Source organism: Herpailurus yagouaroundi, unplaced genomic scaffold (genome assembly GCF_014898765.1).
Source record: "Herpailurus yagouaroundi ecotype Mexico unplaced genomic scaffold, PumYag 139, whole genome shotgun sequence".
Lineage (NCBI taxonomy): Eukaryota > Metazoa > Chordata > Mammalia > Carnivora > Felidae > Herpailurus > Herpailurus yagouaroundi.
Window position 1 is genome coordinate 76,229,806 of NW_024412394.1, and position 23,187 is coordinate 76,252,992.

The window sequence follows — 23,187 nt, forward strand, 5'->3', positions numbered from 1 at the left end:
AATAATTTAGAAAGGTATGAGGAAATAGTTTCACTCCAGAAGTATCAAAATTTTATAGGACATCTCTAGACTCAAGCTTTGAGTCCTCTAGGACAGGAGTTGCCACACTGCAGCCTGTTGTAAATTAAGTTTTACTAGAACACGGCCACACAGATTTGTTCACATATTGTTAGGGCCACTTTCATCCTACAACAGCAACAGAGTCAAGTAGCTACCAGAAAAACTGCAGGGCCTACAAGGCCAAAAGTATTTACCACCTGGTGCTTTATAGAAAAAGTTGGTGAACCTCTGGCCTAGGATATCAAATAAATATTCAAAGATCTTCAGCTCTGTTTTTTTTAAAGAACAATGTTGGGAACGGTAAACATAAATTTCATTTTTTCTTTTCATATTATATATGAAAATTTTTTAAAGAGGTGTTTATATTGGAATATTACTTTGAAGCTTAATTTCTGCATATTTAAGTAAAAACAATAGCTTTGGCAATTCCTAGGAAAGGAACTTACTTCATTTCACTTAAATCTTTTCATAATTACAACATCAAAATATAAAATATGTCCTGAATCTCATGAACCTTCACAACTAACACCTGTTAATTGATATTACTTTTTCAAAAAATAAACTAGTTTACCAAAAGAAAAAATATATTTACACTTATTTCCATTGTTTTGACAGTCAAGTAGTTAACAGTTTTCAAAAATATTTTTCAGAGTAATTTAAATAACGAATTCTATGTTTGAAAGGTAAAATCTTGCTTGGCTTTGTAATAAAAATTTCCTTATTAATACAATGTGGTAGAGGTATGCACATACACAAACAAATGGCTGAAAGTTAGAAGCTTTTGTTACCCATATATGAAACATAACTTATTGAATACCGAAGTGTATTTTTTATATTGTAAGTTAAAGCTGTAAAGCAGTGATGATATTTATGCAAAATCAAAAGTGCAACATGCCCTTGTGTACAAATTGTAAGTGCCGTTCACTTACATTGTTGATAGATTTATGCAAAGCTTCACCCAGAGAGTGCCGCTAGGAAGAAAAGATCAAAGGAATAAAGGGAAACATTCAGAAATCAACTAAGTGAAAGAAAGAGGAATATAAAAGGGAGAGTAAAACACAGAACATTAGTTATAATATGCTCAAGAAAAAATAAGTTGAAAACAGTTTTTCGGAAAGGAATTAGACCAAAAAAATTAAGACACAAAATCTAAATTATCTGTAGTCCCTTAAGACAGTATCTGATGCTTGTGGGATGGCAGACTTACCTACGCAAAATACTGAAGGCCAGTACATGTAAATCAGAATTCAGTTGGAAAGATAATGGTTATTGAAGGACGTAGAAGAAATCTTACTGTTCTAAATTCCTCCCAGAAATCTACAATATAAAATGCTTCAAAGCATTATACTCAGTACTGATATAAGCTCATGAAAGACTTCTCAAGAGAAATGAGCAGATGAGAACTGAAACACTAACTTGATTGACTATATAATTTGGGGGCCAAAAATAAATATGAGATAATCATTAAAAATGTGAACATTTACTAATAATCTGATTTTATATTTAGGGGAAAGAAAGAAGAGATGCTTTTATATCTCTTCAGTCCTATTTTCTAGGATATATTTGGCAAAATTATTTATGATCTGGGTTCATTTTTCAGAAGTTCATTGAAATTTTCAGTGATATAAAACAACTGGAAATACCCACACCCTCTCTTTCCCCAAATATGAGAGAAAATGTGATTTCATTTTCAATTGCCTCATTTTTTTTTTGCTTTCTAAAAATACAAAATAGTATTTTAAATTTATATTAGTAATTTAAATAAGTACCTGTGGAATACTTTCTACTTTGGACACTATAATTAAATTTTCAGACAGAAAATAATTCTCTCTTTCAAAATGTGATTATTCCTTGGTGTGTCATAAGCTAAACTAGTTTTTATTTGGTAAACAATTTATTTAGACTAATATAAGATACAGTTTAAGATACAAATATATCAGAGTTATAAAAATAAGCTGAGAAAAAAAAGATTAATTTCTATTTTGTTATTCCATAACTGATCAATTTAAAGTTTCTCATTGATTTAATACATAAAATTACATACAGAATACATAATATACATAATATACATTTTGTAAATGCATACTTTTTCTTTTATATACATGTCATATTAATTTTATTTACTTTTTCATGCTTTCTCATACTCAATATTCTTTATATACTAAAAAGACACTTCTCCAGACTTTACAAAATTTACAAAAAGCTAAGGGACTTTTAATTGTTTTTCTTGTTTGTTTTACTTCTTTTATTTCTCAGAAGTGATGTTCTAGTACTAGAAGCTAATCTAAAATGTATGGCATTTACTTAGGAAGTAGATTTGATTTTTCATTCTTTAAGATATCATCAGACAAAAATATGTGTTATTTAGGATTCCTGAACTAATTGATAAGCTAGGCTAATACAACATATCAAAATGGCATGCCAGGTCTTCCCTTAGGCATTCTAGACTTTAGATTCTGTACAACAGAAGTGTATTTGAACACTTGGAATCTAAACTCACATGGGTACTGCCTCTGTCAACACACTCTTACAGGCCATGGAAATATCTAAACCAAAAGATATGGTCCTTGAGCTGTGACCTGGGGTGACTTACATCACAGACTTGGCTGCAGCAATGGGGAAACGCACTAGTGCTATTGGGTCACAATACCCTAATTGGTTAATACATAAATGAAGTAAGATTAGTTTTTCAACTAAAAAATCTTTATTGGGGTACTATTAAATTCCAGGAAATAATCTTAAGTACAGAGTGATATAGAGAGTTGAATAAGACCATAAAACAAACATACAAAAAACAAATTCAAAAATAAGAAGTTGATGACATTGTAGTATTCTACAATAAAAAAAAAAAAAAGATTGCTGTGATAGGAAATGACTGGAAGTGATATTGGGTAGATGGTAAGGAAAGATCTTTTGAAAGAAGTGAAATTTGAACTTGAAATCAATGAAAAAGCCAGCCACAAAATGAGATAACTGATCCTGGGGAAAGTGTGTCCAGGCAAATGGATTAGCTAGCACAAAGAGCCTGAGGTGGAAGTGAGTTGTGAGTGACTGGATGTACATGTATATATGATATGTGTGCTGGGGGGAAGGTTTGTGAGGATGACAAAAGATGGGTGATTTTTCAGGGGCCAGATGTCTTAGGGTCTTATAGGACAATAAAGGAGTCAGAATAAGAGCTTTAATTCAATGAAGCGCCTCGAGAGAATTTTAAGGAGGGGAATGACAAGATCTGATTACATCATAAAAGACTGCTTTGAGTACTTCTGAAGAAAAGTGACATTGGGGAGGCTGGATAGGAAGCTTGGTGCAGTATTTACTAGGGTAGATAAAAGCTGATGGTATGTTTTAGAGGTGGAATAAATAGGATTGACAGATTACATGAGAGATAAAGGAAAGATAAATCAAGGATGACTCTTCGGTTTCTGTTCTGAGCCACAAGCAGTGCCAAGAAATGAAGATGATGGGTTGGCAGACGGAGATTGGGAATCAGTATTTCTGAGTCAGGCAGGTGAAATTTGAGATGCGAATTATCCAATCAAATGATTTTGAGTTCAGGTGAAGATATCAAGGCTAGAGATTTAACTTTGGAAGTCACTGACACATAGATGGTATTTATGCCATAACACAGATGAGATTCCCCAAGTAAATGTCTGCTTGAAAGAATATTGGATGAACTAAAAGTCTGTATGCAAAGATGTTACTCAGCAAGCATTCTATATAAGCAAGATCTATGTTGATAAAAACTGATGCCCTATATAATAGTCCATTTGTTTTAAAACAACTTAAGCTTCTTGTTAGTTTTTGAGTAAAAAGGGCCTCAGGACATCCTCTTCCACTGAGAGCACTCTGATTTCTCAACATCGAAAGCCTACTGAATGTGTTTCAGAATTTCTTTTCTTGAAAGATGAATATAATCAGACTTTCAGATAAGTGAGAAAGAAAACAAAATAAAAAGTTGCTGTGCTTAATAAGAAATTTAGAGCTTTGTATGTAAGAAACTATGCTCTTAGGAATCATCACATTTATTCTAAACCTGAGTTTATTCATTTAGAAAATAGCACAAGGTTTTACATGTTTGCAATTTGTAAACATATTGGTATATAAATATTAAAATCCACTGAATTACAGGCTTTTGGAGGACAATGACTGTCTTATTCACAGTTTGTATCCAAAGTGCCTAAAGGTATGTGGCAAAATGTAAATGGATCAATGAATGCTTATTTCAAGACTGAATGATATGGAATTTTATTATTTAGTTTTTGCTACTCTCTACCTTACTTTTCCTTTCCCCCATAATAACATAAGCAGTAAAAAGAAAGCTTCAAACTTAAAAAGAAAAAAGCTATTTAGAAAAAATACATACATCCAAATCATGCAAAAATCCTGTTGACAGAGGCCAAAAGATTCTAAGACTTCGAAACGATTCCTCTCACAGAAATGAACTAGTGACTATACCAAATATACTATTTCCTCAAAATATTGATCAAAACAAAGACCGACAAGAGGGAACGATATTTGTTGAATGGCACCTAACTTGTCCCACTGTATTCTATTCTCCATTCTGCAGAATTTTGAAATTATAATACTTGAATATTTCATACTCCTGATTAAAATCTTCCAACAGCTCCTCATCGCTCTTTAGATAAACTCCCAGCCTTGGGGATCACAAGACCCCAAGTGATCCAACCCTGCTTACCTCCCCAGCTTCCTGGCTCTCTACTCTCCAGAGCAAAGGTGTTTGGGGGCTGCCTGAGGGCCTTTGCACATATGTCCCCTTCTGCTTAGGATGCTGTTCTTTTCCTCTTTCCCTGATTCCTGCCTCTCTTCCAGGTCTTAAGTAAAGGATCCTATAGGCAAAGAAACCTTCCCCAAGTTTCCAGACTATGTTAGGTTCCCATGGTACACATGTTGTGTACTACAGTTATAATGAGTTAATGTATCCAACTGTTATTTCTATTTTCCTTCCTTTCTAGATTATAAGCATTGGGAAGGCAGAGATTATTATGACTCCATTATGGGTCTAGCACACTACATGGTGTTATCAGCACTAAATTTTTGACAGATGTCAAAATGTCATCAAATTTTTCGACAGAATAAAATTCTCATTACTAAAACAAGAAACGTCATTTATCAAATTTTTGATTTTCTTGAAACAATAGGTACAATGATCTTACACCGCACTTCAAGTAAAATACGTTAAAGCCTAATGAAATGTTACAAAATTCAATATTTAATATATAATATGGTAATTTTTTAAAGCAAATTATGTAAAGTCCTTTTCTAATATTAATTTCAAGTTTTACTAATATCTACAGAAAAGCAACCAACAAACTTAAGTTTTAAGAGTGAAAATCACAACTTTAATAATTATCCTAGGGGTGCCTGGGTGACTCAGTCGGTTAAGCATCCAACTTCGGCTCAGGTCATGATTTTGTGGTTCACAAGTTCGAGCCCCTCATCAGGCTCTGTGCTGTCAGCTCAGAGCCTGGAGTCTGCTTCAGATTCTGTGTCTCCCTCTCTCTCTGCCCCTCCCTTGCTCGTGCTCTTTATATCAAAAAAAAAAAAAAAAAAAAAAAAAAAAAATTAAAAAAATAATTCTCCTAAAGCAAAAAATTGAAGAAAAATTCATGAACAATTGTTCAGTATTTAAACTAAAGTAGTAATAACAGGCACACAATAAATGAAATTAGAGACAAGCTAATGTTAGATAATTCTTAACACTTTCCTCAGAGATTATCTTAAAAAACTGTATAATCATATACCCATTGAAATTTTTCAGATCCAAAATGCTTTTTTTTAGTACCTTGTCATATGAAATAGAAATATAATAAGTTGATTTGTTACTACAGTGCTATCTCAATGTTCATAAGTATTTTTCAGATGTGTTCTGGGTCCTGCTACCTCTGAAAGAGGCACAAACTGCTCTGCATTTCATCAAAGGTCTTACTATAGTATTTTGCAGAACTTATATATATGCTTAGTACACATTAATCACTACCCAGTATTTTAAGCATCTCTTTTTAAAGCCAGGTGTAGGCATCATTGTTCCATCTCTTCAGTCTCTTCTTCTAAAGGTACCAATTTAAGAACTGGATAAACTTCTAAAAAGGGAGGTTTGGGTAGGGAAAAGAAAATGAAACATTTTTAGATTTGTGAATTAATTCAGAAAACAATTTAGTACTATTTATCTTGGAAAAAAATCTCAAGACGAAGAACACTAACAACTTAAGTCTGATAAAAGAGGATATAATATAGTTAAAATAATGTCATTATTATTTTTTTTTAAAGAAAGAGAGGGTGCAAGTGAGCAATAGGCAAAGAGAGACAGAGTCCCACGAGGGGCAGAGAGAGAGAGAGAAGCAAGGCTCACCAAAGCAGGGCTTGTGTTCACCCACGGTGGGGCTTGAGCTCACCCTGTGTGGGACTCGAACTCACAAACCATGCGATCATAACCTGAGCCAGTCAGATGCTTAACTGACTAAGCCACCCAGGGGCTCCAACATCATAAATTTTTTTGACTGAAGAGAAATGAAGAACAAACTTCTATATTTACTAAGGAAAAGACTGCATATTAACTTTGAATCCAGGAACTAAAAGCATGGAAGATAATGGATGTTGGCTGGGTTTTGGTAGACTTTAATTCCATTGCACATTTTCTGAGAAAGCAAAATTGGGTCCTGCCTGCTATTTTCACTCTCTATTCTAGGTGGCTTTTCTCTATGTTTTATTACACTTCGGTCTTCTGCTTTTTCCTTTGACTTCCCTTTTCCTTACTCCAGTCATCTCTTCTCCCCGGGCTCAAGCTAGATCTCTGATGTTTTTCTAGAAAGTTTCCTGCTCTCCTAATTTCTAGGGAGAGGGTTCAGAACCTTCAGGGTCAGCTTCATTGATGTCCTATCACTGCACAGGGCTCTGTCAAGGTCTTTGAGCTAGCTGGGAAGAGATGATTATTCCAGCTCTCTTTCTAATCTCTACCTCAGAAACTACTTGTATCTGTTCTTCCATTAAAAGGCAGTATTGTTATTCTTTTAAAACAAACATAAAGGGCGCCTGGGTGGCTCAGTCGGTTAAGGCTGACTTAGGCTCAGGTCATGATCTCGTGGTTTGAGTTTGAGCCCGACATTGGGCTCTGTGCTGACAACTGAGCCTAGAGCCTGCTTCGGATTCTGTCTGTCTGTCTGTCTCTCTCTCTCTCTGCCCCTCCCCTGCTAGCACTCTGTCTCTCCCTCTCTCTAAAAAATAAACATTAAAAAAATTTAAAAAACATAAAAACTGATGCAAATATAATCTTTTTTTCAGCAGGCAGAAATGCAAATTTTAAAGATAATTCCTTCCTAATGTAAAACTTAATTTAAGAGTTAGGAGATGGAGCTAGCAAAATGAGCACTGAGCCAAATTTACTTTGAGTTTTTGATCTAAATAGTCTAGACCATTGCTGTCTAACAGCATTATAACTGAGAGCCATGTGTGTAATTTTAAAAGTTTTCAGTAGCCAGAGGCACCTGGGTGGCTCAGTAAGTTAAGCATCTGACTTCAGCTCAGGTCATGATCTCACAGTTTGTGGGTTCAAGCCCTGGACTGGGCTCTGTGCTATCAGCAAGGAGCCTGTCTTGGATCCTCTATCCCTCTCTCTGTCCCTCCCTTGTTCTCATGCTCTCTCTTAAAACAAACAAATGTTAAAAAATTAAATTTTCTTATTAAAAACAAAGTTTTCAGTAGCCATATTTTTAAAAAGGTTAGAATTATTTCAGGGTGCCTTGGTGGCTTAGTGTGTTAAGTGTCCAACTTCGACTCAGGTCATGATCTCATAGTTCATGGGTTCGAGCCTTGCATCAGGCTCTGTGCTGGCAGGTGGAGCCTGCTTGGGATTCTCTCTCTACCTCTCTCTGCCCCCCACCCTCCAGCTAATGCTCTCTCTCTCTCTCTCTCTAATAAATAAACAAATAAATTAATTAATTAACAAATTAATTAATTAATTAATTAATATCAGAACACAGTCTGCAACAGCCATAGGAAGCTGGCTTCTCAGTTGTTCTTGATCAACAGCACTTTTTTTTTTTTTGAAATACTAAAAAAAATTTTTTTTTAATGTTTATTTTTGGGAGAGGGAGAGAGACAGAGTGTGAAGGGGAGAGGGGCAGAAAGAGAGAGGGAGACACAGAATCCAAAGTAGGCTCCAGGCTCCATGCTGTCAGCATGTAGCCCGATGCGGGGCTCAAACTTAGGAACCACAAGATCATGACATGAGCCAAGTCGGATGCTTAACCGACTGAGCCACCCAAGTGTCCCCAGCACTTATTTTAATGCTCTACTTCTCATTCATGTCATTGATCTTTCCAATTGAGTGTGAAGAATCCCAAAATTTCCTCTGATGGTAGAATCACTACATCTAAAACCAAACTGACCATCTCATCATCCCCCTTCTCCCCAGTTAAGGAGCTCATGACTTCCCTCTCTCAGATGATGCTTTTCCTTTTGATTATTCTGGCTTCAAATTCAGTCAACTTTAACATTTATTTCTCCTTTACCAAAGTATTCCATCAAATTACATGTTTTTTTTCCTTTATAGTTTCCCTTGTGTTCTCAATGAAATAAACTTAATTCAGGTCCTAGATGGGTAGAATTATTTGTACTTCATATGTTTGACAAATGCCTCTTCAGTAGCCGTGTCTGTTTTTGTTCACTACATCAAACAACTATCAAGTGCTTGCTATATGCCAGGGAGTTTAAGCATCTGGGTGTGCAACAGTGAATAGCACAGATAAAGGCCCAGCTCTCATGGAACTACATTCTAACAGTGTAAATAATATGATGCTATACAGTAATAAGTGTTTTGAAGAAACACAAAGCAGAATAGGAGGACACAGAGTGATGGAGGATGCTATTTTAGAGAAAGTGGCTAAGGAAGATCTTTTTGAAGAGTTAAGATTGAGCAGAGAATTGAACAAAGTGAAAGAAAGCCATAAAGATCTAGGGAAAATGGGTTCCATGTGGAGGCAGGTGCAAAGGCCCTGAGATGGAGTAAGCTTGGTGTGTGTGTGTGTGTGTGTTCCAGGAATTCCAAGTCTTCCAGCAGGACTGCAGAAAAGGAAGGGAAGGAGTGGCAGGAGATGATGTTGGTAGGGGACAAATCATAAGGCTACTACAGGCCACAGTAAAAGTGTGGATTATAATCTGATGGTGGAAAGTGTGAAGCAAGAGAGTAACATGATCCAACTTAACATTTTAAAAGCATCACTCTGGCTGGTTGGGAAATAATATGTAGGCAGACAAGAGAAACAGCAGGAAGACCAAGTGCAGATTCCATTTGCAGTGTAGGAGAGAACTGCAAGTGGCCTGGACTAGCTGGTAGGGGAGGGAATGCTGGGAAATGATCAGATCCTAGGTGTACTTTGAAGGGAGAGCAGCAGGAAATGCTGATGAATTGATTGGCGGCACAGCACGAGGAGTCAGAGATGGCTGAGCAGTGAATGGACAGCACACTCTAGGAGGAGGAGTCTGGTTTCTGTTGAGGGGTGATGGTTGGGTGCATCATGTGTATTCAAGAGTTCTGTTTCAGACACTGTAGGTTACTGAGATGTCTCCATTTCATCCTCACTTCAAAATCACAACCACATTGAGCTTCCTAAAATGAAATTTTCAACATGGTACTCTCCTATCCATAAACTTTTGACAGAATCCCATAGCTTACTGAGTGAACTCTGAACTCCTATGCTTGGAAGTCAAAATTTTTCACAATGACCTACCTCCCCAGCTGTCCACACCTCATTTTTCTGTACTCCTTATACATTGTGCTTGGGAAATAATAGTATATTCAATAAAACATAGAATGAGTAAAAATATTTGTGTTCATCCTTTACCGTATTTGAAAGTCACACTAAAGCTGACCTCTTTAATGAAAATTTTCCCAATCACTTTGGCTATGTCACTGTTCTCTACTCCATATTCCCACTAAGCAGTAAGCTGATAAGGATGTAGGCTCTCTGAAAAATAAAGCCCTGATATGTAGCACATGCTGATATTTGTGGTGTAAATACTCCCAGCCACCAACATGTCCCAGAATATGGAGCTGAGAAGGCCTGTACACAATCACAACTATGTGAGCTGGTAGGAGCCAGACCCAGCATATCATTGCTCCTATAGTACAGACTCTCCAGACCATTTATAGTCACTCACTGCAGTGACTTTTACTGTAGGTATCTGTATACAAATCTTCCTCTATTAGACTGTAGATATGTGGAGGGTAAAAACTTTGTCATATACAATGGTGGCTATCACCAGCTAAATAACCTTGGGGCCTCGAAGTTCAAACTGGAGAGTCAGACCCAAACAACAAAGTTCCACAGTTCTATGTCTGAACAGTCCGTGTCTCTCCCAAATTTCTCAGTCCACTGATCTGAATGAGAGAATTGGAATATAAAGTCATCAAGTTGGACCCCAAATAAAATATGCCCTGAAAACAAGGTGAAATAAATATATCACGACATTTTAGGATCATAAATAGAAAAAATATGATCACAGATGACTCTATATAATTACTTTTCTTTACAGTTGAAGAGTAAATGTAGTTCTTTTATTTTAAAGGAATTTAAATGTACACACTGATTAGCCCAGGAAGCATACCTAGTTTTGGACTAAGGTGTAATCACTGGACAGAAAAAAGAACACCATGAAATATTAAAACTAAAAATATGAAATTAGAGCACAGAATAAAAATAATAGCTTTGAGAAATTTTGATAAAGTGAAAAACATCTGAAGAAAAGTGAAATTCTTAGGCCTTTCTTTACCCGTTTCTTGATAGATAAGTTTAAATCAAATTTAACTCTCAAGAGACTAAGTTCACAGGAAGAAATTATTTCTTCTTTGCTCTAAGCAAAATGAAATACAGGTAAACCAAGGCACAAAGATAGACTTATTTTCAGTTCACTCAGAAATAGTTAAAATATGTGAAAACACAGATCCTCTGATACTTTTCACAATATATGTTTCTGCCTAAGGTCTGGCTGTTCCAATTCTGTTCCCCACTCTTACTCTTTAAATGTCACAAACCCCAAGGTGGGTCTGTTTTCCCTAAATGCAAAAGGTCCTGGCAGTGCTAGGGATAAGGGGATGAGTGAGGCCCGCAGAGTGAAATGGCTGTAGGGCTCAGGGCTGGGGGTGGAAAGTATGAGGAACAGGGCTTGGTAAGATCAGGCAAGGGGAAAGCCGTAGAGCAGGTGTAGGGCACAGGCTCTAGGAATCCATCCAAAATAACCAACAGAACAAGATCCAAAGGGCCAAGAAGGAGGAAAAGGTTCTTTTGTCCATAACAAAGTTCCATTAAAAAGCCTGCTGGTCCTGGGGCGCCTGGATGGCTCAGTCGTTAAGCATTACCACTCTTGGTTTCAGCTTAGGTCATGACCTCACACTTCATGGGATTGAGCCCTGGGTCCAGCTCTGTGCTGACAGGGTGGAGCCCGCTTGGGATTCAGTCTCCCTGCCCTGCCCCTGCACTCTCTCTCTCAAAATAAATAAATAAACTTAAAAGAAAAAAAACAACTTGCTGTTCCTGCTAGAAGTTTTTGTTCCTCCCACATAGCTGGAAAAAGTGCAACTTTGATAGCATAATACCATTTTCACTTCAATGTAGAATCTTTTGTTCAATTGTTTTCTTAACTTTCTTCAGGCACAGAAGATCCTGAGCTGCAACAGCCATTTGCCAGTTTTACCTAGGGTAATGTGTATGCCCTTTGTATTTTAGAAGGGGTGAGAGGGGAAGACATTATAATTTTGGAAATGGACCGATGGCATAGAGCAGCACAGATCAGTTTCACCTTTGGAGGCAATTAATTCCTGGTTATATTGATATTTATGGTTAATCTGCTTTGAAAATTGATCAAAAAAATTCTTTCTGTAAAGCTGGCAAAAATTGGAGCCATTATGTAATAAATTATTTTATGATACACAGAACTAAAACCATACGCAAAGCATTATTTCCTTTCAGGGATAAACAACACAGACCAGATATTGGGGTGCGGGGAGGGGAGAAAAAAATGTCAGAGAAGCATGCATGAAATATGATAATTATAAGAGAGATTATAGGAATAATAAAATAATAATAGAAAACAGGTGGGAGAAGTGGTAGGTCCTCTTTACAGTGCTAAACCCAGCCAAAAAATGTCTATTAGTCAATACTTTGTGATTGAAAAACAAGGCAGACTTTCAGTGGGGGGGGTTATTTTTTATCATATATTTGAATTAATTGCATCTTTTTAAGTAGAGAACATCACAGAGGGGTAGTACCACTGTACCCAGAATCTGTCCTTCTAGGTCTCTAAATAGGAATGTAAAATAAGTGTACAGAAGGTAACCTAAGCAATGCTAACATGGTGCCCAACTTCTAGTGAGACTTGTTTCCTTCTTATTTTTGTCTGAGTTTCAAAGGTTGCAAATTTATTCACAAAACTCATAAATATTCATGTATATACTCCCTTTTTAAAGTAACATTACTAATTATTATGAGAGAACAGACACAAACTGGCAGGCCCCAAGAACTCTTGAAAGATACTATATGTATGTACCTATGTAATAAATTATCTTACAGAAAGCCTTTCCTGTTTCTTGTGAAATTCATCATGATCACAAATAGAAAGATAATAGTAGATTTCTAGCACTAAATTATGGAGCTGCTTCTCGTCTAAGCTCTGCACTTGCTTATCAACTGGTGACTCATGCAGTCAGTCTTATTTAATAACTGGCTTTGCAGAAGAATGCTAAGAATTCATAGTTAGAAGTTGTATAAAATGAGTGAAGATGTGCACATTCGTTTAATTATAGTTAAAAATGGAAATAAGTGAGCCTGACATAAGAAGATAGATTTAGGAATATCACTACTTTTTGTTGATAACATTTTGAAGCGTAACAGGCAATATCCTTTTAGTGAGAAAGAAGGAAATTGCTCACTTCTGGTATGGTTTTAGGCAATCAGGATGCATTTAATAAATTTTACCTTCTGGGACCCAAATGATATCTGATGGCTTAAAAAAAATTTTTATACTCTCAAAATATGGGTAACCTTCCCATTTAAAAATCCCTGATGTGTTCAGTTCAAATATTAAACCAAAAACATGTAAATTCTTTTCAGAATTTAGGGCACCCGATATAACATTATTTAACACAACATTTCACAAGTTAACGAATATGTCTCCTTGATTTTACACATTAAAAAATTTTTAAATTTGCCCTATAGAAAAAAACCCAAAATACAATGAAATTAACAAACAATATTTTACAATATTTCCCTAGCTAGGGAATGTCAAGGAAAATGAACTTCCATAATGTAGAGACTACTGATTACCTGGTTTAAGAGATCTTCTACTTTCTTCTGCCATGAATCCCTGGCTGCATTTTTCTCTCTCTCTTTTAATTGCAAAAGTTGAGACATTGCTGACTTCTTATCCTCTTCATGTTGTAGTCTTAACTCTTCACGAAGTTTAGAACACTCTTGTCTAAAATAAAACAAATACTTTTACTTTTTAAAGAGAATTATTCCTCTCAATAGCTATAATACAGTTGTTCGCAGGTTTTCTACATATTTAATTAATCCTCCTCAAAAGTCAACTCAGAATAAGAGTTACTAATGATTTTAGTCAGGTTTACAGGACTATACAGCAAATTGGTAACTTACCCATGATCATTGATTTGTCAGTTAACAATGGCAGAACAGGTACTAGAATAAGATTTCTGACTTGAGGTTAGTATTTTGCATTCAGGAAAATAAAATGAGAAAAAGTATTCAAGCAGAAAAAAAGAGTTCCAATTTCTCTGCATCTAATCATGAAAAAATTCATTAAAAATACTGTCCCTATGATTTTAACAATAAGACAATGTAAGCCATATAACAGAAAAACATCTTTGCACATCGTATTTTTTTTTTTTTTTTTTGAGAGAGAGAAAGCGAGAGACAAAGCACAAGCAGGGGAGGGGTGGGGGGCAGACAAAGAATCCGAAGCAGGCCCCAGGCTCCAAGCTGTCAGCACAGAGCCCGACGGAGGGCTCGAACTCATGAACTGTGAGATCATGACCTGAGATGAAGTTGGATGCGTACTGACTGAGCTACCCCAGGCGCCCCTGCACATCTGTACTGATAAGATTACATCACAGAGTAAGAAATGTACCTAAGGGGGCGCCTGGGTGGCGCAGTCGGTTAAGCGTCCGACTTCAGCCAGGTCACGATCTCGCGGTCCGTGAGTTCGAGCCCCGCGTCGGGCTCTGGGCTGATGGCTCAGAGCCTGGAGCCTGTTTCCGATTCTGTGTCTCCCTCTCTCTCTGCCCCTCCCCCGTTCATGCTCTGTCTCTCTCTGTCCCAAAAATAAACAAACGTTGAAAAAAAAAATTTTTAAAAAAAGAAATGTACCTAAGGTTTTCAGTCCATTTTACTTCCAAGTCATGGGCCATTCTGTCCACTCTGAGCTTCTCTTCCTCTTTCATGACAGCAAGTGTTTCTTCATGCTGTTGTCTTTCTTGTTCTAGCTCACCCTGAAAAACAAAAATTTTTCAGTGAAAACAAGTGTTCAAAAGCAAGGTTATTGCTGGTTATTTCAAATAAGCAGCGTGCTTGCATTATCACTTTTAAATTCTTACAGCACAATAACTGATAGTGCCATCTATAACAATTACTCAAGATTTTCTGACAGTATGTGGCACACATTTTATATTTTATTTTATTTTATTTATTTTTTTTTTCTTTAAATTTTTTTTCAACGTTTATTTATTTTTGGGACAGAGAGAGACAGAGCATGAACGGGGAAGGGGCAGAGAGAGAGGGAGACACAGAATCGGAAACAGGCTCCAGGCTCTGAGCCATCAGCCCAGAGCCTGACGCGGGGCTCGAACTCACGGACCGCGAGATCGTGACCTGGCTGAAGTCGGACGCTTAACCGACTGCGCCACCCAGGCGCCCCCACATTTTATATTTTAAATGTCCTTGTGCAAACTATGTTTTATCAAGGCTTATAATTTTACAAATTATTTTAAATAGCTTAAAGTTAGCATAATTAATAATCTTTTTAAAAATGTTTGTTTATCTACTTTGAGAGAAAGAGAGAGCTGGGGAGGGGCAGGGAGAGACAGAATCCCAAGCAGGCTCAGTGCTATGAGCACAGAGCCTGATGCTGGGCTCATACTCACAAACCATGAGATCATGACCTGAGCCAGAATCAAGAGTCGATGCTTAACTGACGGAGCCACCTGGCACCCCAATAATCTTAACTAAACTTTCCATATCATGGGTATCTATTATCTTCATATATGTACACGTTACATAGATACGTTCTTCAAATTCATTCATATTTATAATCAAAAGTCTGCTATTTATCCAAAGCTGAAGCATTACAATTATACTTCACTGACATGATTAAAATAACTATAAGACATTTTGGCTACTATTTTTATTATGTAACTTCAAAACAGTGATCCATGTGTTTAGTGTTATGGAAACATAATATGCTATATATGAAAGCCCTGTAGATTAGCATCAATCAAGTGGCTCTCCGGAGCCTAGGGCTAGACTGTTTGGACGACACTGGCAACCATCAGTCCCCGCCAGCAGTGGAGCTGCTCTCTGCCTCCCACAGAAGAGGAACAGATGATGGTGCTTCCTTCTGTTCTAACAGTGACCCTTTCTGGATCACCCACTTACTAATGGCATGTGCTGTAACACTGCTGAGGGGCATGTCCAGATTAATGGGAGAGAAGCAAGTCAATGTTGAAACTGCCATTCTACACTGGTGACCCGGCTTATAGCAGTAAATTCCGAAAATTGGGTTTGGCCATCTTAGCCAACCATCCTTTTCACTAAGTATTCTGCCTCTAGGAACTACTACTTTTTCCACCACAGGCAGCATTAAATGAGGTAGAAGCACTTAAGAAGTATTTCTTTTACTGAATGCAAAGTACTTTATCAGACATTAGTGGGGTAAGAACAGAAGTAAAGAAAATACTTGCTTTTTTTCCCCAACTGTTTTCACATCCATCAGCTCATGGGATCCTCATAGCAACATGGGGAGGTTACAGGTGAGGAAACAGGCTCAGCAAGATTGAGTAATGGGAGAAACTATAAACTCCCAACTACAGATTTACAAATGTTAAACTAATATTATCATCACTGTCATCACAATCTTACTCCTTATTTCCCCACTGTGGCCTAAAATGTCCTAAGTGCAGAGAGTCATGCCTCATCCGTGTCTGGATCCCTCACAGGTTATCAACCAACAACTGGACATATACTCAGGGATCAATATCCATTTTATGATAGGTTCATTTATGTAATACACAACCGAAACTCAGCAGGGAGGAAGGGAAAAAACTCACATCCAGAGAAAACACCTGCTGTTGAAGAGCTTACCTAAAGCTGAAGTAAACTGTGATGCAGTATCTGTATTTTCTCAATCAAAACTGTCCAGCAGAACAAAAAAAATGGACAGTTGCTAAGGTTTTGCTTACAACACTTAGTATATTCCACTACTTGATAGAAGAGCAATGTAAATATGAGCAAGGACCTTAGAGAAATGAAACGGATTCCAATACTAAGCTACAAAAATTAAATTTGAAATAATATTAATAAAAGGCAATGTTTCCTGAATGCTTGATATTTACTAAGCACTGTGCTGTAAATGGTTTACCTCATTTAATTATTACAGTAGTGGTGTGAGGTGTATTATTACCCCCTCCTGCAATATGCAGATGAGTAAATTGAGGCTTAGAATAAGTAACTTGCCCAAAGTGACACACTAAGCAATGGATCAAGAAATCACACCCAGCCAATCTGACTTCAGAGCCCACACTCTAAATCACCTCTCTGAAGGAAAAGTAAGAGCTCTCTGGAAACTATACGCTTAGTTGTTATGGATTCTTTTCTCCACTTTCTGAGGGAATCTAAATATTTGCTCTGCTCCGTGAGAATGGAAGGGAGCAGAGCCTTTCAAAATTTGTAGGTGACAGAGCATTGTTTAGTTGCTACCTATGAGAGTTTGAATGCTTACCAATAGAGGAATTGTGCATCCTGATTGTTATGGGTTGAATTGTGATCCTGAAGAGATATGTGGAAATCCCAACCCCTGTACCTCAGAATGTGACCTTATTTGTAAATAGGGTCAGTGAAGATGTAATTCCTTAAGAGGTCATAGGATGAGCCCCTAGTACTATGTGATGGGTAGCCTCATAAGAAGAAGATGTGGGGCAAAAAGGGGGGAAGCCTGGGTGGCTCAGTTGGTTGAGCATCTGACTCTTGATTTTGGCTCAGGTCATGATCCCAGGATTGTGAGATTGAGCCCTGAGTAAGGCTCCATGCTGAGTGTAGAGCCTGCTTAAGATTCTCTCTCTCTCTCCCTCTGCCCTTTCCCCTGCTTGCGCTCTCTCTCTAAAAAGTAAAAAAAAAAAAAAAAGAATATGTAAGGACACACAGGAAGAATGCCACTGAACATCAAGGAGGAAACTGAAATGTGACACAAGCCAAGGAAGGCCTGGGGCTACCAGGAGCTGGCAAAGGTGAGGAAAGACCTGCTTTCTAGGTTGAAAAGGAAGAATAGTCTTGAGAACACCTTGATTTTGGACTTTCAGCCTCCAGACGGTGAGAGGATAAATTCCTGTTGTTTTAAGCCACTTAGTTTTAGTATTTTGCTAGGAAAGCCCTACAGAACTAGTATACTATATATAATGTCTATTTATGAGAAATTTAAGCAGAGTAATAAAATTATATTTTTACCTTGCTAATGTTTATAGCAGGACTATAAAATTACCTCAACATTCAATAGAGCATCCTTGGTCTCCTTCAGCCTGCCTTTAGTCAAATCGAGCTCATTTTGAAGTCTTTCCTGGGAGTCCTGAAGACTAGCAATGAGTCCTTCTGCAGAGCCAAGACCTTGTTCACTTTTCCTTACCAGATCTTGGAGGCGGCCAATCTGCAAGTAAATACAGTACTTTTAATATACCTCACTGTTATCGACTAGCAAAAGTCACGTTTGTTTTCTTAAAGTCTTTTCTTTAGTGGTAGTGTTACTGAATGGGTCTTTTTTGATGAATTTGGAAGAAGCACTTAAATAATCATGATAGACTTCATCTGTTGTCTTTTTTTGTGAAGACCTCCATATTTATGATTTCCCTTTTTTGTGACAACCATGGAAATAGGTGGATAATTCAAAGCCCTGTTTTAACAAAGAGAATTCCCAGTTCTATCAAAGGAACTGAACCAAGATGATTACATCAAAGACAGAGGGGGGAAAAAAGTATTTTTTTTAGATAAAAAAGTACTTTTAAAATTGCTCTTCAAGATCCAATCACTTACACTTCATTTGAACCCAGTTCTCCTACCATTTATAAAGTGACTGATTTAGGTCAATAGTGATAAGCTGGTAAATGTGTATTAGAATAAATTGTGATTTCTTTGTTTCCATACAATATCTGAAATTGATAAGAGTTGATTTATATATACTCTTGAAATTAGGAGTTAATAAGACTATTTGTTGATCAGGAAGATCTATATCCTCGAGTTATGAGAACTAAAATCAATAAATGAAATACTTTAAATTATCTAGGAAACCACTATGAAGTAAAAATCTCATTTTTATAAAATGGCCAAGCTGATCAAAACTCGACAGAAATGAAAACTGCTAATTTAAAAATAACACCTGAATATTTCTCATTGTAAATACAGACACCATAAAGAAAATTATAAACATTTTCCTTCAACCTCGTCTCAATTCAGCACCCCTTTTCCTGTCCCCTTTCCACGCAGATGTTTATATACTGGACAATTCTGGTGATGGATACCAACTTCATATAATGAGCTGGGAAGCTTCTATTTTTTTCTGTACTCTGAAATATTTTCACAGTTAAGATTTATTTGAAATTTTAAGTTTGTTTATTTGAGATGGGGGAGGGTCAGAAAGGGAGGAAAAAAGACAGTGCCCAGCAGGCTCCACGCTGCAGCGTGAACCCAGTTAGGGGCTTGATCCCATGAACCATGAGATCACGACCTGAGCCAAAATCAAGACTCAGACCCTTGGGGCGCCTGGGTGGTTCAGTCAGTTAAGCTTCTGACTTTGGCTCAGGTCATGATCTCGTGGTTCATGGATTTGAGCCCTGTATCAGGCTCTGTGCTGACAGTTTAGAGCCTGGAGACTGCTTCAGATTCTGTGTTTTCCTCTCTCTATGCCCCTCCCCCACTTGCACTCTCTCTGTCTCTCAAAAATGAATAAATGTAAACAAAAAAATTTAAAAGAAAAAAAAAAAGACTTGGATCCTTAACCAAATGAGCCAGCCACCCAGGAGCCCCTCTGTTTCTTAAAATTTTTAATGGAATTCATCCATTAAAATCCTCTGGGCCTGGTGCCTCTCTAGATACATGTTGGGAGTCTTTATTTCGTGGTTATAATTAGTTCGGTCAAGTTAATCAACTACTTTGAGTCATTTCAGAAATTTAAAATTTTATACAAAGTCATCTTTTTTCCTAAAGAATAGAATATGATATTCATTCCTTGTTTTAACATTTTCTCTGTCACTGAATTTATGCCCCCTTTCTCTAATCAATCTAGCTTATTTGTATCTTTACTTTTTGTGTTGATCTGGCTTGCCAAAAAAATTTTGTTTCACAATCCAGATAATTTTCAAATGAGTAAGAGTTACATGCACAAATGGAATACATGAAAAAACTGATAGGGATGCTTGGGTGGCTCAGTCAGTTAAGCGTCTGACTCTTGGTCTCAGCTCAGGTCATGATCTCACAGTTCGTGAGATGGAGCCCCACAATGGGCTCTGTGCTGATGGTGCAGGGCCTGCTTGGGGTTCTCTCTCACCCTCTCTCTCTGCCCATCCCCTGCTCACATGCTCTGTCTCAAAAATAAATAAATAAATAAATTGCAGAAAAGAAAAAGAAAAAACTTAGTATTGTAGTTATTACCATAAAGAATAGACAAGATCTATTCAAGAAACTAAGAATATAATTAGACAGAATTGATATGTTTAAATAGACAAAAACCTTAAAATGCTGCACAATTAAACATTAGAAATAAATAATAACTTTTTATGGTTCACCAAGGCATTATAGCTTGTATACCAATATGACCCTACTTATACTAATCTTCATACCCATACTGTCTTTCATCATTCTTACAGCTGGAAAATTTACACCCACCTTTCAAAGACCACCTCCCATACCACATTTAAAAATTCTCCAATATTACATTCTCCAGAGTTTTTATGAACACTTATGGTAGAGAATCACTCCCTCCTCTGAACTTTAAAAATAACATTGTATTTATCACCAATTCATAACAGTCACTTGAAACTATGAGTTCCTTGACATTTTGTCAAAGTATCCCTACCATCTAGAAGATATCATGTAGTCAATAAATGTTTCCCAAATCATAAAAGATATGCAATATTACTGATGTCACCGGACTGTAGTTCCAACTTTTCTGGAGAGCAATTTAGTAATAAATAACTTGACGTATAACATTATTCCTACTCTGACCCAGTAATTTCATTGACGGCAAGAGTTACACAAAAAGGAAATAATTTTTAAAAATGAAAAGTATTTATAGAACTGATAATTTATCCAATTACCAGTAAAAATAAGACACTGATAAACAGCATTCAGAGAAGTCTTCTCTAATACCCCAGGCTCCTCAGGGTTTCAGGGCTCATGGCTGAAATATACCTTGGTTGGTCACTGATGAGGACAAAGAACTGGCCTTAGGAAACTGCAATCCTGCCATACTGGCCATGGCCTTTGCACGATCATCCTTTCTCCTCAAATTAAGAGGGAGCAACTCCTTAAAATTATCTTTATAATAAAGTATTTAAAACATTAAATGCTCAACAAAGAAAATGTTTAAGCAACTATGGTAAAGATATATAATGGAACACTATATGAATATTTTAAATGACTAACATGTAGACAAAATTAAATGCAAATATTTATATGTAAAATGTTTTATAAACCAAGTACACAAAGTACTGTGAATATAGATTGCAACCATACTAAAATGCACATACACATATTAAATACCATTAGAAAATATGGAATCCTGAAAACGTTCCTCATGTTCTTACTTTTTTTTTTTTTTGTAAAATTGCTTAAGTTCATAAAGAGCAATGTTCAAAACTTTAGCACGTACCAATCAGTGCCTTTGAAAGGAATATATTATGGACATTCCAGAACAGACTTTAGAAACTCAATCCTGTTCTCTAAATCATCACAATAAATAACCTGTTTGTCTTCTATTACCTAAATGCTAGTGTAGCCACTACAGGAGCCAGAGAAATTAGTTATTTGTGTGTTTCAGTAGGCTGAATTCTAATATGACCCCTCTCTGACCCTCACTTTCCCTGGGACTTAGGCATATATGATGGGATTTGCTCCCATAATTGTATTATGTTATTTAGCAAAAGGGATCTTGTAGATATAATTAAGATCCTTAACTGTAGTTGACTTTAAGGTTATCCAAAAAGATACTACTCTAGGTGGGTCTGACATAATTGGGTGAGCCCTTAGAAACCAGAGAAATTCAAAGCCACTAAAGTTTTCCTGATAGCCTTGAACAAGTAAACTGCTATGTTATAAGAGGAGGCAGTCATGTTGCAAGGGCTTGAGGGGGGCTTTTAGAAGTAGAGAGCGATTTCTGGTCAACAGCTATCAAGAAACAGGGACCTCAGTCATACAGCCACAAAGAAATGAATTCTGACAACAACCAGTAAGCTTAAAAAAGGATCCTGTGCCTCAAATGGGACTGCAGTATGGCTATCACCTTGATTTCAGCCTTGCGAGATCCTGAACAGAGGACCCAGCTAACCCATACTTGGACTCCTGACCCACAACACCATGAGGTAATAAACATGAGCTGTGTGATGCCACTAAGTGTTTGGTAATCTGTTACACAGCAATAGAAAACTAATAATCTTATTTATTATTATTAAACTAAGTTGACTTAGTTTTCAATGAGTTTTATTCATTCAACAAATATTTCATTTGCAAATACTGATCTCTTATGTGTCAGGTAGTGTATCATCTGTGATACAACATTTTATACTAAAGCTAAATGATGTTTATTGTAACAAACTACTGAACTATGTATATGCTTAAAAATCTTATGTCGAGAAGAAAATCTACAACTTACATCAGAACATTTAAAAAGACTGTAACAAATTTTATTGACCAGTCTAGTATTTTGTCCTCAAAGGTGACCCCAAATAACATTTGATAGGATAACAGGATTATCCTCCCCCTGAGATTTTAGACTCACTAGCTTCCCTTCATATATCTTCATATGATTTGGGCATTCATGAATTTATCACTGAAATCCCTAGCTGACCTACTTATGTTTTTAGGTTTTATCAATTCTAAGAGTATCAAGATCCATCTTATGAAGATAATACATTCATTAATTTTTTTTCTAAAACAATCACTCTCAGTCTTTATGAAGTACCCCTTAATTCTTTCCCCCTATCTTTCCATAGATATATCTATTTTCCATCCAATAAATGTAAATGGAATAAAATCTCTATTTAAAAAAAATTTTTTTTTAACGTTTATTATTTTTGGGACAGAGAGAGACAGAGCATGAACGGGGGAGGGGCAGAGAGAGAGGGAGACACAGAATCGGAAACAGGCTCCAGGCTCTGAGCCATCAGCCCAGAGCCTGACGCGGGGCTCGAACTCACGGAGCGCGAGATCGTGACCTGGCTGAAGTCGGACGCTTAACCGACTGTGCCACCCAGGCGCCCCTAAAATCTCTATTTAAAAGGTACAAACTTCAGGTGTGCCTGGGTGGCTCAGTCAATTGGGCATCTGACTCTTGATTTAGGCTCAGGTCATGATCCTGCTGTTGTGGGAGGAGCTTTGTGCTGAGAGGAGCCTGCACGGAAATTTCTCTCTCCCTCTTTCTTTCCCTCCCTCACGTGCACTCTCACTCAAAATAAATAAACTTTAAAATAAAGTAAAATAAAGTAAAATAAAATACAATAAAATAAAACAAACTTAAGACTAGATAAAATGCAGCTATATGTGGTTGGCAAGAGGCACATGTAACCATCAGTAGATGGAAAAAGATATACCAATCATAACAAACCAAAATAAAGCTGGTGAC

At 36.8% G+C, this 23,187-nt stretch overlaps 1 protein-coding gene across 11 annotated transcripts in view; it reads right to left on the reverse strand.

Annotated features, from left to right (window-relative positions):
• Window positions 1-23,187, reverse strand: part of FAM184A (family with sequence similarity 184 member A) — a 127,689-nt gene that overhangs the window by 36,052 nt on the left and 68,450 nt on the right. For 7 of the 11 annotated variants that reach the window (XR_005790013.1, XM_040474506.1, XM_040474505.1 and 4 more), the window contains exons 7-10: window positions 17,842-18,003; window positions 14,460-14,581; window positions 13,401-13,551; window positions 990-1,031 (exon numbers count right to left, since the gene is read on the reverse strand). Coding sequence is in view for 10 of the 11 variants with exons in the window: in XM_040474506.1 (XP_040330440.1) it covers window positions 990-1,031; window positions 13,401-13,551; window positions 14,460-14,581; window positions 17,842-18,003 (477 nt within the window). In the remaining variant the exon portion in view is untranslated. The remainder of the gene's footprint in view (window positions 1-989; window positions 1,032-13,400; window positions 13,552-14,459; window positions 14,582-17,841; window positions 18,004-23,187) is intronic. The other 4 variants (XM_040474510.1, XM_040474507.1, XM_040474504.1 and 1 more) reach the window with 1 other exon arrangement.